General features: G+C 30.1%; 4 protein-coding genes across 5 annotated transcripts; 2 read left to right on the top strand and 2 right to left on the bottom strand.

Moving 5' to 3' along the window:
* On the bottom strand, positions 1-4,237 carry LOC124530949 (alanine--tRNA ligase, cytoplasmic). Its single transcript, XM_047105322.1, has 2 exons — positions 4,091-4,237; positions 1-3,031 (listed from the first exon to the last, which is right to left on the bottom strand). Exon 2 carries the CDS (start codon positions 3,017-3,019, stop codon positions 116-118), a length of 2,904 nt encoding a protein of 967 aa, XP_046961278.1. The 5' UTR covers positions 3,020-3,031; positions 4,091-4,237; the 3' UTR covers positions 1-115.
* Positions 4,238-4,772: 535 nt separating this feature from the next.
* Positions 4,773-6,350, top strand: LOC124530945 (transcription termination factor 3, mitochondrial). 2 transcript variants are annotated; one of them, XM_047105317.1, is made up of 3 exons: positions 4,773-5,429; positions 5,535-5,758; positions 5,864-6,350. In XM_047105317.1, exons 1-3 carry the CDS (start codon positions 4,903-4,905, stop codon positions 6,139-6,141), a joined length of 1,029 nt encoding a protein of 342 aa, XP_046961273.1. In that variant the 5' UTR covers positions 4,773-4,902; the 3' UTR covers positions 6,142-6,350. The 2 variants fall into 2 exon arrangements, with proteins under 2 accessions (XP_046961273.1, XP_046961274.1); XM_047105318.1 differs by having other exon boundaries at positions 4,776-5,429; positions 5,535-5,749.
* LOC124530944 (endoplasmic reticulum-Golgi intermediate compartment protein 3) lies at positions 5,809-10,463 on the bottom strand. The gene is made up of 8 exons (XM_047105315.1): positions 10,117-10,463; positions 9,884-10,042; positions 9,660-9,796; positions 9,517-9,590; positions 9,277-9,442; positions 8,481-8,670; positions 6,369-6,570; positions 5,809-6,292 (listed from the first exon to the last, which is right to left on the bottom strand). Exons 1-8 carry the CDS (start codon positions 10,208-10,210, stop codon positions 6,157-6,159), a joined length of 1,158 nt encoding a protein of 385 aa, XP_046961271.1. The 5' UTR covers positions 10,211-10,463; the 3' UTR covers positions 5,809-6,156.
* On the top strand, positions 7,001-7,506 carry LOC124530946 (reactive oxygen species modulator 1). The gene is made up of 2 exons (XM_047105319.1): positions 7,001-7,226; positions 7,311-7,506. Exons 1-2 carry the CDS (start codon positions 7,096-7,098, stop codon positions 7,417-7,419), a joined length of 240 nt encoding a protein of 79 aa, XP_046961275.1. The 5' UTR covers positions 7,001-7,095; the 3' UTR covers positions 7,420-7,506.
* Positions 10,464-12,698: the final 2,235 nt, after the last annotated feature.

Raw genomic sequence — 12,698 nt, 5'->3', positions numbered from 1 at the left:
TTATTTTACAAAAGTATATTTTTAAAATCACTGCCAATCATAAGTGTAGCAATAAAGATAATTTTTTTTTTTACTATGCAAAGAAATAAATAACAGAATTAAACCGCATTTTTAGTTAATACAATTTAGAAGTAGCAAATTCTCGTGCCTTTTTAATCGCTTCATCTAAAGCCCTGATATTATTTCCAGAGGCTTGGGCAGATTCTGCCTTTCCACCACCTTTACCACCAATAATGGGTACAATAGATTGAATCCATTCAGATGCTAGTAAGCCTTTTTCAATAAGATTTTTAGGTACAGCTACCAAACAGAAAATTTTATTTGAGTCCTCATCAACAGAGAAAAACATTGCAGCAGAATTAGGCTGCAACTGCTTTACTTGTTTTAAGGCAGCATCTAATGCTTTTGTATTACTATACGCTTTCAACTCTTCTATGATTATTTCTGAAGATTTATCTCCCAAACATAATTCCTTCGCTTTTTCAATTACTAAATTGATAGTCATTGCTTTAGCAGCTCTTTCTTTGTCATCTAATTGTTTCTTTAAATTTTTAAGCATAGTTCGTAGCTCTTCTTTCTTCCAATATGATATCTGGGCCTGAGAGACATCATTTGTAAGGTCAACAATTTTTTTTACAACTTCCTTTTGATTAATATTTTCACCTTGTTCTTTTATGAAATTAGCAATGTTGTTTACCTCATTTTCCAGAATGCTCATTTTATTGATAGCTTTCAAGGCTTCAGGCCCTGTTAATGCTACAATTCTGCGAATACCTTTTGCAATGCCTTCTTCACTTACGATAACATATTCACCAATATGTCCAGTTTGGTGTAAGTGAGAACCACCACAAAATTCGACAGAAGTTTCAAAACCAGTTGACGCATCTGGATTTTTTTCTAACTCTTCAACTGAAATGCCAACTGAAACCACTCGAACTGGATCTGGGTACTGTTCATCAAACATGGCACGAAGTCCTTTTATTTTTTTTGCCTCACTCAAACTGGTGTGTTTTGCATAAACACGCTTGTTATCACTTATAATTGATTTTATTTCGTCTTCTGTGTCTTTTATTTGTTTAACAGTCATGGGCCCTTTATTAGTAAAATCAAATCGAAGGCGATCTGGCATTACTAGAGACCCTCTTTGATCAGAATCATTACCAAGCACTTTCCTTAAAACATTATTAAGTATATGTGTTCCTGTGTGATTGTTCATAACTAATCTCCGTCTTTCTGTGTCTATATGCAGTGTAACTGTGTCTCCAACTTTGAGTGTGCCTTCAATTTTACCTATATGAAGAACATAACCACCCTTTACCTGAACATTAGTAACTGTAAATTCTACACTGTCATCGTCAGATTTTACCATATAGCCTTCATCAAATATTTGCCCACCCTGTTCAGCATAGAAATTTGTGACGTCCAAAATAACACCACATTCTTGGCCACTACTGACCTCATTGACGAATTGTTTGTTACTGCGTAATGACAAAACTTTTGCAGAGCAAGGGGCAAACTTATATTCAGCATCTTTGTCAGTGGAAGATGGAACATAATTATATTTAGGGGAATCATCTGTAACTGGCACTCCACTTTCCTGTAAATGACTAATAGCATGTATATCTAATGCCAATAAATCTTCCTGGCCTGCAGTTTTTCCTTGTGATGATAATTGAGATTCTTTTTTTGCTTTTTCATAACCCTCCATGTCAATGACCAAATTATTTTCTTCACACATCAATTGTGTTAAATCAATGGGAAAGCCATAAGTATCATACATGCGCCAAGCAACATCACCAGGTACAGATTTAGAATCACCTAGTTTCTCTATTGTTCTGTTAAGCAAATTACGACCACGAGTTAATGTTTTCAGAAATTGAATTTCTTCTTCATTAATAATTTGAACTATTGATTCTGGATCTTTTTTAATTTCAGGAAACACATCACCAAGTAATTCGACAACAGTATACACCAATGATGCGAAAAATCCTGGTTTGGCATTTAGTTTTTCCGAGGCAAATCTTACTGCTCTTCTTAAAATTCTACGGAGCACGTAACCTCTGCCGGTATTATCTGGGTGACCACCATCAGATAATGCTATTGTTAATGTTCTTGCATGGTCAGCTAGTACACGGTAAGCCATATCAATACCATCTGTGTCATCAGAACCTACTTTACCAGTATAAGGTCTTACTTTAGTACCATTTTCAATGGCTTTAAAAATGGGCATGAAGAAATCAGTATCATAATTTGCCCTTTTATTTTGAATAACAGAAACCAATCTTTCTAATCCCAATCCACAATCAATATGTCTTTTGGGCAATAACTTCAATGATCCATCAGTTTCTCTATTAAATTGAATGAAAACCAAGTTCCAAATTTCAAGTACATCAGGATCATCCATATTCACAAGATGTGCTGCATCTCTTCCACCAATTCGGTCATAATGTAATTCAGAACATGGTCCACAAGGTCCGGTTTCACCCATTTCCCAAAAGTTGTCTTTCATATTCCCAGGTAAAATGTGGGATTCTGGAACTCCTAAATTTAACCAAATATTCTTGCATTCTAAATCTGGTTCCAGGCCAGATGATTTATCTCCTCCAAAATATGTTACATACAATCTATCCCCTGATAGCTTATATACTTGTGTTAAAAGTTCCCAAGCCCATGCACAAATTTCATTTTTAAAGTAGTCACCAAAAGACCAATTTCCCATCATTTCAAAAAATGTGTGATGATATACATCTTTTCCTACATCATCCAAATCATTGTGTTTTCCACCAGCTCTTATACATTTTTGAGTATTTACAACTCTTACATATTGAGCCATATCAGAGTTGGGATCTACTGATCCTAAAAATATGGGTTTAAATTGATTCATGCCAGCATTTGTAAAAAGTAAGGTAGGATCATCCAAAGGAATTGTAGATGATGAGTGAACATACTTATGGCCTTTATTGATGAAAAAATCTATAAAAGCTTTTCTTATTTCACTTCCAGTCATTGAAGTATCCATTATGACGTTGACCTAAAAATATAAATTTTTGTCATTAATATTTTTTATTCTTCTTTTAGCTCAAAACAAAAATTGTATATTAAATTGAATAATATATGGTAGCATAATAAGTCTTTTTTAATTTTGCTATTATTAGATGTCTTGTTTACTTGCGAATGACAAAAAAAGTAATTTATATAATTAATCTTTTAAAAATAATTTATTTTTGTTTTCTAAAATACTTTGAAATTGTGAATTTCATATTCAGATTGCTTAATTGAAATAATTTATAAAACCCCATAAGAAACTTTCGCTAATAACTTCTTAAACACTGTAACATATTAATGACATAAACTTCAAAAAAATTATTAAACAGTAAATATAATTTTAAAAATGACTTTAATTTTTTTTAAGAGTAACAAAAGCACAGCACTAAATAATTATTTTAATTCAAATAATGTTCAACCCTGGCTATTGCATCATAAAAACCTATCTTACATTTATACCATATGGTCAATATTAATAAGTGAATGTCACATAATTTTGGAGAAATGAAAATTTGGTTTATAATTATACTGTCACTTATTTTTCATCTAATAACATATATTGTTAAAAAAATATATGATGATTTTTAGTAAAATTACCAATAAACAAGGAAATATTTCGAGAATAGCACTAGCATATATATTCACTTAAGTAATAGAAAATTGTAACTGAATGATGATAACATTAAATATACCTGACTTATCAAATAAATTTTAAATATATATTTAAGGGAATATATACATACTATATATTAAGTATATTAATTGATAAAAGGTTATCTAAACATATATTATATTAATCTATACACAATTAGAAACAGGAACTTAAGGCTAGTGCCAATTTAGTCACAAATGCTTCAAAAGATGTTAAAATATTAGAAAATTTATTATTTTATTATCCATATGGATCAGGGCAGTCAAATACAGTGAAAGTAAGTAACCTTTTGGTCGAATAAAATTAATTGTGTATGCAAAATTTAATTACTTGAACTTAATAAAAACACGCGAATAAATTTCATTATAAAATATATATTAAAATACCAATTACCTTGTACTCGCACAACGAAAAAAAAGATATAGTTTAGTTACTTCAGTGATAGAGCAATCAGAAACATGCTCCACAATGCACCACAGACTAACTACTTCAGTTTTCAAGTCTAAATTTTAGATTGAAGGTGCAACGTTGACATTTAACAAGTATGCAATAAAATGACAACTCATTGTTTTAGGTTTGTTTTTTTATTTTTTAATTAATAAAAATAATAACTCATGGTAACCAAATAAACTACATATTTTGCCTTGTTATATTTTATATTAATTATTTATTGTACAGTTAACATTTAGTATTTAATAGAATGGATATATCGATGAATAACATTTATAGACCACTAAGGGTACTTAATGGGCCATAAATATTATTCCTTGATCTTCAAGGTTCTTCTGGAATATTACAAAGATTTAAATTTATTTTTTACCTAATTTATTTAATTGTACCCAATTTTTTAATTTCTTTAATAGTAATAATAATTAGTAAAAACATCATTATAATTCATTAAATTTAGTTTAACGCAATTTAATCTGAATGATGTCCTAGATTAGGTTAAAGGTAATGGTTTTTGCAATAATAAATATGTATCAATAGCATTGCTAATGCAGAGGTATCGATACTTTTGGTCATTTTAGCCCATTGCAATACTATCGATAGACTAACGATACTATATTGACATTTGACTGTCTATCGATAAGCAACACTAGTCTCGACTATTCTACATTATTTATAAGTTTGACACCTTTTATTTCTCTAATAATACAGGTACATTATGAGTGTACATAAAATAAGTTTAAAATTTGAATAAAAATATGTTTAGTTTAAAAATGGATTTGTGTCATTTGGTTAGGTTAACAATTGCTTACAATGCTAACATTACAATGAGGAGAAATTTAAGTAGCGTAGTTTTGGCCAATTCTTTAGCAGAGGTTAAACATGATCAAAATAACACTGTGCTCGAGTCCGTGAGTGAAGATTTATCAGAAGTAACTCCATACTTTCCTGAATCATTTAATATAGCTGCTTATGTCAACAAATCTGAAACACTCCAAAACCTTGTTAAACTAAATGTAAATCTTAGTAAGATTGAGAAGAAACCTCATATTGTAAACAAATTATTAAAAATGGATTTTGAAAAAGATATGAAAGAAAATATATTTTTTATAAAAGATTTTGTAGATTCAGAAAATATTGGTAATTATATTACTAAAAATCCTCTTATCTTATGTGAAAGTATAGAAAATTTTCAAGTAAGAATTAATTACCTACAATCAAAAAGCTTTAGCAATTTACAAATACACAACATTATAGCAAGAAATCCTTTTTGGTTAATGTTTAGGTAAGGATATTCCTTAATTTTAAACAAAAATATTGAATAAACTTTCATCTTAAATACAAATTATTAAAAAATGGTGATAAAAAAAAATTAAAATATTATTTTCAGCACTGAAAGAATAGACAAAAGGCTCGGATATTTTCAAAATAAGTTTAGTTTAAATGGTAATGAAGTAAGATTACTTGCAACAAAGCAGCCAAAAATAATAACATATAGTATTCATCACATCAATACAAACTCCTTTGTTGTCAAAGAAGAAATGGGTTTTAATGACGAAGAGGTGAAAACTTTACTACTAAATAAACCCAAAATATGGATGACAAGTAAGCCATGTAATCTTTCAAAATACTTATAAAAAAGATAGAGAAATGAAAAAAAGATATGTATAAACCGAAACTTTATTAAAAATTTTAATAAGTCCAAAATATTTGTTTCAGATCAGAAATCCTTGTTGGAAAGATTCAATTACCTCCATAATGTCATAAAGATACCCCATAGCTCAATATTGCATTATCCGAATGTTCTTCTTTGTAGAAATTTTAAGGTGAAACAGCGTCATATGTTTTTAGAGACTCTTGGTAGAGCTCAGTACGATGCAAATAAAGAAAATTATATTCCACTCAAGGCTCTGATTGAAAACACAGATTCTGAATTTTGTAAAAATTATGCTAAATGTAATGTTGATGATTTCAATTTGTTTTTAAAAACTTTGTAGTTTCATATCTATCATTTAGCCTGCTTTGCCTAACACAATTTTGTTATGAAATGCATTAAGAGAGTGATACAATAGTGTGTCAAATATACCAGCAACAGTGAAAACACCTCCAACGATTGCACAAATGTTTGTAGCAAAGTGACCAATTGACCTGAAAATAAAATATTATTAAAGTTAATTTATTAATAAAACTTTGTGTTTATTGTTTATTTTTGTTACTTTCATACCTTCCTTTTTCAGTATATTTCACCATTAGAGGGGACAGTTCATAACTAAAGAATGCCCCTGGCATTCCCGATTCTGTGTTAACATTGGAAACAGATTTTTGATGTCTTGTTACAGAAAACTGGTTTGTGTGTAATACAGTGTTATCTAATTTAACATACACAGTTGGAACTATTTTTAAGTAATACTGAAACATAACTGCACCTGCAACAAGGATATAGGTTACTAAATATTTAAAGTTTAAGAATTCATTTGTGTATGGATTGCAGATGCTCAAATCCAAAATTCTAAGATATATGGAAAAAGTTCAAAAGTCTTGTTATTAAAAATCTATTTATTATTCCTATGATTTCATTTTCTTCACATTTATAATGTAACTAAGACTAAAATATTTTTTTTAAAGTTAACTATTTTAATGTACGCATATTTGCAGCAATCAAAAATACAGAAAAGACGAGGCATTTTTTTTATGAAAACAAATATTAAGTACTATTTCTTGTATTTAGAGTTTATTGTTTATGTCTGTAATAATATCCAAATAGTGGAAAGGATTTAGTGCAATTATTATTTTACCGAGGAAAAATAAAACTAAAAGTAATAGGAACGTATCTTTGCAAAAATTCGAAGTTGTAACTTGACGTTTTTGACATTGACATAAGAATTAGTGTAAGATCAAATCTAATCCTGTGAATTCCTTTAAGATATTTTGTATTTTTAAAAGCATTTATCATGCCAGTCCCCGGAGGCCTCTATCAAAATCAAGGACCTACTTGTTTTGATAAAATGAAAATGGGTTTTATGATAGGATTTTGCGTAGGCATGGCAAGTGGCGGTTTATTCGGAGGATTTACCGCTTTAAGGTTAATACACAAATTAGTATTGAATAGAGTAAAATGTTATTTAAAACGTTAATAACATACTTATAAAGTATTTTTGAATTACAGATATGGCGCTAGAGGCCGTGAACTAGTTCATTCCGTGGGCAAAGTAATGCTTCAGGGCGGTGGAACTTTTGGTACATTTATGGCAATCGGAACCGGAATTCGCTGTTGATATATTATAAACTCAAATTGTAAATACTATTACTTTAAAATGTAGTGACATATTGGTTTAATTATAAATAAAGGTTCTTTTTAGGATTATGGTTATATAAATTCTTTTCATATGAAGTAAATCAACTAAAACTTTCAATACACAGTAGAACCCGGTTATCCGGATCAAATAAAACCAGGGGTATTATAACCGTATAATCGAAAATTTGGTTATCCAATTTCAAAGCAAATAAAACAATATTTAAAATTTCATATTTTTTAACTGTGTAGTTGATTTTACTAAGATAATATTAAAAGAAGGAGCTATAACGGTAGATAATGAATTATACAATACCTATGTAATTTAAAATTTTGGTTACAAATAACTTATTATTGATTTTTGATGCAATAAATTAAATCTTTTCAGTGCAGACAAGTCCCTGACTATCTCAAACTAATGAGAGTGGGAGTACTTTGTCGATGGCAGGAATATAGGTACTTGTCGCAACATGTCTCATTGCACTGTCAAAATATTTTAAAAATATTTTTTACTAATTACAACCGAGACTAATGAGTAAGGATAATCAGTCTTCGGATAATCGGGATTCTACTGTACATACAATAAATGTAGTTGGAGTATGTAAAATATCTTTAAATAGTTTATACATAAAACAAAACAATAACAAGTATTTTTTTGTGAGTTTAAAAATATGGAATATTAGAAATATTTATGAGTAAAGGCCAAATTGTTGTAATAATTTTAATGAATTCAGATAGATATAATAAAATAAAATAAGACCACAATTTAACATGTAAAAGTAAAACAATACCAAAACATTTTTTAATACTCCTATTTTATAATTTACCACATTTATTACTGTGTCAATTTGCATAGTCTTGGCAACAGTTAGTAAAGCGTCTATCTGCTTTATGTATATTCATTTAGTTTCTAATTCCTTTGGAACTTGTGAGACTATAGATAGCCACTTAAAAAGCAACTTTCAAGTAATGTTTTTTCAAGTCTGAGTGGCATAATATATCCATTAAAAATGTTCAGTAAATTTGATCTCTTAAAAATCTTACCTTCAGTGGCATGTCCAATTACACCATCAAGAGGAGCAGTATTACCACTCTCTATATCAGTTCCAAATGATAGATGCTTTATTATATGTGTAGTGTTAAAAACTGAGGAGGAAAATGGTTGGACATCATGAACATGCACATGATTTATTGTAAAACTTTTGCCTGGAGCTATGTGGAAGCTTCCACCAACCTGAAATATAATTGTAATTATGTGCGTGCCTGATTGTTATTTCAATGCAGAAAACTATTTTCAATTAACTTGAAGCAGCAACCTTCTTTTGTTTTAGTTTTTTTTTAGCAACAATTTTTTTAGAAATAAATTACATTATGTTGGTTATCCTATCATATATATAGACAAAGTTACAATATTAACTGGACTAGTAACTTGTAAAAATGTGTTCTATTTCTCTTTAAATTAGAATGAGTAAGAGAAACTAGAGTATAAGCAATGCTAGTTTCCCTCCTTGCATGTGCACCTATTCATGTCAGCACTGCTGGTGACTCGCCTATCAGCCACAGAAAATATAGGCGGCATGCTAAAGTTACAATTATAATTTACGACAGTAGTGGAGTGGTAATAAATGTTATTAATATAATACAAAATAACTTGAAATGTAAATATCTTACTTATGTGAGTTTACTATCAAACTTCATATAAATTGTTTCTTCTGATATATTTCATTATCATATAAAGAACTCTTTATTATCATGTGTATCAAGTACCTACTTGATATACATGATATAAATAATATTATAATACAATAAAGCAGATCTAATGTAGGTTATATACAAATACCCTATTAACTTCCATGTATCCATAAATCTGACAGCCTTCCTTTAGGGCCAGGTTAGTTCTATCCAATGATTCATCATCTTTGCATTGTTCTATAGTTGACAAATCAGGTAATGCCCATCGTCTTAATCTATAGGCTTCTTTGACATCATCACAAGTATTACAGCACCTTTAAAACAATGTTTGTATTTAATACTAAATAGTATACAAAGTTGAAATTGATGCAATAAAAAAACAACTTACTGGGTTTCATTGAAAGCTGCACCATAGCAACTTCCACATGTGATTGTGACAATCTTTGTAGTATTTTGCTTAACCTAGAAATAGTCAATTGTATGATACCTAAAATTTGAATATAAAATTCATTGTTAAGAAATTTAACATACAGGTGATAAGACAGGAAATTCTTCTTTCTTAGGTTCTTCTATAGGTGTGCCATTCAGATCTAATCTTCTCTTATGTATATTGTGATCCATTTGAAGATGCTGTTCACCAGAAGAATCCATTGCATCTAATACCAAATCTATGAGATTGAAAATTTACTTTCAATTCAATTTGATGAAAAAAATGTATGGTATATAGTATAAAATGAATATTGCTTTTTACTTACAATCACAGGAAATCCTTGGTACTATTATGTCAAAATTTATTCTTAATTTATGTCCACGCGATGTATCAACAAATAATTCTTCTGATATATTAGGTGATAAATATGTATGCATTTCAGATAGAATTAATAGAACCATAATAATTGCACCTGTTATAGTAACTGAAACAAAAAATATATATTAAAACGATCCCTCAATACTATTAATTAAATAAACAATAATACTCTGTACTTACTAAATGCTCCAGTTGCTGTTTTCACTCTAAAGTCTTCTAAAGTTTTAGCGTAAGCATCAAATTGCTTGAATTTATGTATAAATTGAGAGTCCATGATGATACCATAAAATGTTGGTAAATTTGTAGTAAAAATTATAATAATCTATACAAATTATTGTACGTTGTTTTCGCTGATTTGTATTCTATATACATAAAGATTGCAGTTTTGTTTAATGCAGTTTATTACTTAGCTTAACAATACCAATAAAGAGCACTTTAATTTAATTTTACTGCAATATTGCAATAACATATGAATTTCGGCTATTTCATGTTGTTTTTCGGTTTGTCGCTAGCGGATTCAGAGTTAAGAAATGATGATGTCTATATATCAATTGTCAAGTGTGTCAACTGTCAAGTGAAGTATGAAGTCTTAGAAATTGTCATCGTCAAATGTCATACTCCAAAAAAAATGTGTTCAAGAGTCCAAATCTAAAGTTTACAACATTACATTTACATGGGCTCTAGATTTGATGGTAAATAAAATTATATTTTAAAACTCCAGATAACTATATGAGATCATGATATTTGAATATCGCACTAAAATAACCCTGCATGAATTGTATAATTTAATGAAATAATTTTAGAGTGTAGGTGATAAATTTATGAATATATAAGCAGGATATACTCCTGACAGTTTGTTTTGGGCTATGGAAGCTATTTTTACCAGTATTATTTTGGAAGGGGAAGAAATATTTTTTATATTTATTCTACTAGCTTTTGCTCGCGGCTTCGTTAGCATTTTAAAGGGTTAGTTGGGATGAATTAGGTAATAAAGCAGCCTACGTCCTTTCTCGGAGTTCAAGATTATTTAAAGCCAAATTTCATCAAATTCGGTTTAATGTGAGAATGTTTGCTTGAAAATCAGCAGACTGAAAACATAGTCTGTCGGTCTTGACACCAAAGAGCTTGATGACGCGGCCCTTCCAGTTTGGTTCGTTTTTCGGTATCTCGGCCCACTCATTCAAGGCGACGGCGAATTCGTTCGAACAGTGAAGCGCAGTTTTAACATAGGGTGGATGAAATTACGGCAGGTTACTGGAACAATTTATGCCCCCGTTTTCCCCTTAAACTTAAGGGGAAGATTTATAGAACCATGGTCAGACTTGCTGTCCTATATAGATCAGTGATGGACCATGAAAGGGATGAATGAAAGACAACTGCATGTAGCGGATATGAGAATGTTGAGAGGAATGCGTGGTGAATGGATAGAGCAAAGCATGAGTACACAAGAGAAAGTTTGAAAGTGGCACCGATGACTGAAGTTATATCGATTATGGAAGGCAGCTATCATGCTATGGAAATGTTATACAGAGGAATGAAGAACATATTGTGGGGAAGGTCTTGAGCATGAGTGTGGATAGATGTGTGATAACGTCAGTAAGGGAAGAATAGAAGAAGAAGATATGCTGCGATGACCCCAAGTAAATTGGGATAAGGGCAGGACTTGAGAAATACTAAATAAACCTACTATTTACATATCTTCCTACGTTCCTATTTTTTCAGTCATCAGATAATACAAACCGCTATGGCCCTGAGTTTTAAATCTGTAATATCTTCGAAAATATTCATTTAATTTAAATGCTATAAAGTGCTATATTTATCTACATTAAATTCACAATATTTAAGATACGTACGTACTTGGATAAGGATTAATGTTGTATTGCTTAAAATTGCTTCGTAAATAACACTTTATTTCTTGTAAAAAGTAAAGGGTAAAAAATTTATGTGGGTTATCCCTAAGAGATAGACATATACGATCAAGGACTTCTTTAAAAACCTTTGTAAGGAAGTATAATATCTTTATTGACATAAGAATTAATAACATTAAATGCTTAAATATACCTGACGAAGCTTTTTGCACCACTAGTCCAAGGCCCAAGAAATTTGGAAGCAAATGGAACAAATGGGGCAGATGTGACAACGCATGTAACGTTCTACACAAGGGCCCATCCTTGTTCCCACGTAACCAATGTTAATCCATCAGTAAGGTACATTATCTGTCTCGTATGGTACTGGCAGCATTTGCAATGTAATCGCAAAAAATGTAATTATTTATACGACATCACATTAAAAAACCTCTATAACTATTAGAGTTTCCATACTTTCGTATCAATCTGTCTATTGAAAAAATGCTGCATCAAAATCCATTGCGTAATTTTAAAAACTTAAACATACATAGGGATAGACTGCGGCAAGTCCTTGTTTTATATACTATGTAATGATCATGATCATTATAACGACACTCTGCTAAAGTGGCTATAGGTGCGAAAAAGGCTTTACTTGCATTGGGTCTCCTACCGCTTGTGCACTTGAACTTATATAAGAACCAGTAATTTAATGCTATGATATTCCAGGATTTAACCTTTGACTACAGATTTCCTCAGCAGTGATTGATTGACTGTTTATGAGACTTTTATTTTTATTATTTTTGTTTTAGTGTAGTTTATTTTATAAATACCGGAGTAACGAATGTGATATCCACTTAAGCACGGTCTAGTTTATTACAAATTGATAAGTCTAATTGTTAATTTAAATACAACAGT

The sequence above is a fragment of the Vanessa cardui genome, chromosome 7 (genome assembly GCF_905220365.1).
Source record: "Vanessa cardui chromosome 7, ilVanCard2.1, whole genome shotgun sequence".
Taxonomy (NCBI): Eukaryota; Metazoa; Arthropoda; class Insecta; order Lepidoptera; family Nymphalidae; genus Vanessa; species Vanessa cardui.
The sequence above is the reverse complement of the archived record's forward strand: the minus strand, read 5'-3'. Positions and strand labels throughout refer to the sequence as shown.

Excerpts from the sequence above, each read along its gene's own strand:
- LOC124530949 (XM_047105322.1), bottom strand. The coding sequence starts at position 3,019 with ATGGATACTTCAATGACTGGAAGTGAAATAAGAAAAGCTTTTATAGAT.
- LOC124530945 (XM_047105317.1), top strand. The coding sequence starts at position 4,903 with ATGTTTAGTTTAAAAATGGATTTGTGTCATTTGGTTAGGTTAACAATT. Across the intron at positions 5,430-5,534 it reads CCTTTTTGGTTAATGTTTAG|CACTGAAAGAATAGACAAAA; the intron begins GTAAGGATATTC and ends TATTATTTTCAG. Across the intron at positions 5,759-5,863 it reads ATGGATGACAAGTAAGCCAT|ATCAGAAATCCTTGTTGGAA; the intron begins GTAATCTTTCAA and ends TATTTGTTTCAG.
- LOC124530946 (XM_047105319.1), top strand. The coding sequence starts at position 7,096 with ATGCCAGTCCCCGGAGGCCTCTATCAAAATCAAGGACCTACTTGTTTT. Across the intron at positions 7,227-7,310 it reads GGAGGATTTACCGCTTTAAG|ATATGGCGCTAGAGGCCGTG; the intron begins GTTAATACACAA and ends TTTGAATTACAG.
- LOC124530944 (XM_047105315.1), bottom strand. The coding sequence starts at position 10,210 with ATGGACTCTCAATTTATACATAAATTCAAGCAATTTGATGCTTACGCT. Across the intron at positions 9,443-9,516 it reads GCAGCTTTCAATGAAACCCA|GTGCTGTAATACTTGTGATG; the intron begins GTAAGTTGTTTT and ends ATTGTTTTAAAG. Across the intron at positions 6,293-6,368 it reads AAATATACTGAAAAAGGAAG|GTCAATTGGTCACTTTGCTA; the intron begins GTATGAAAGTAA and ends TTTTATTTTCAG.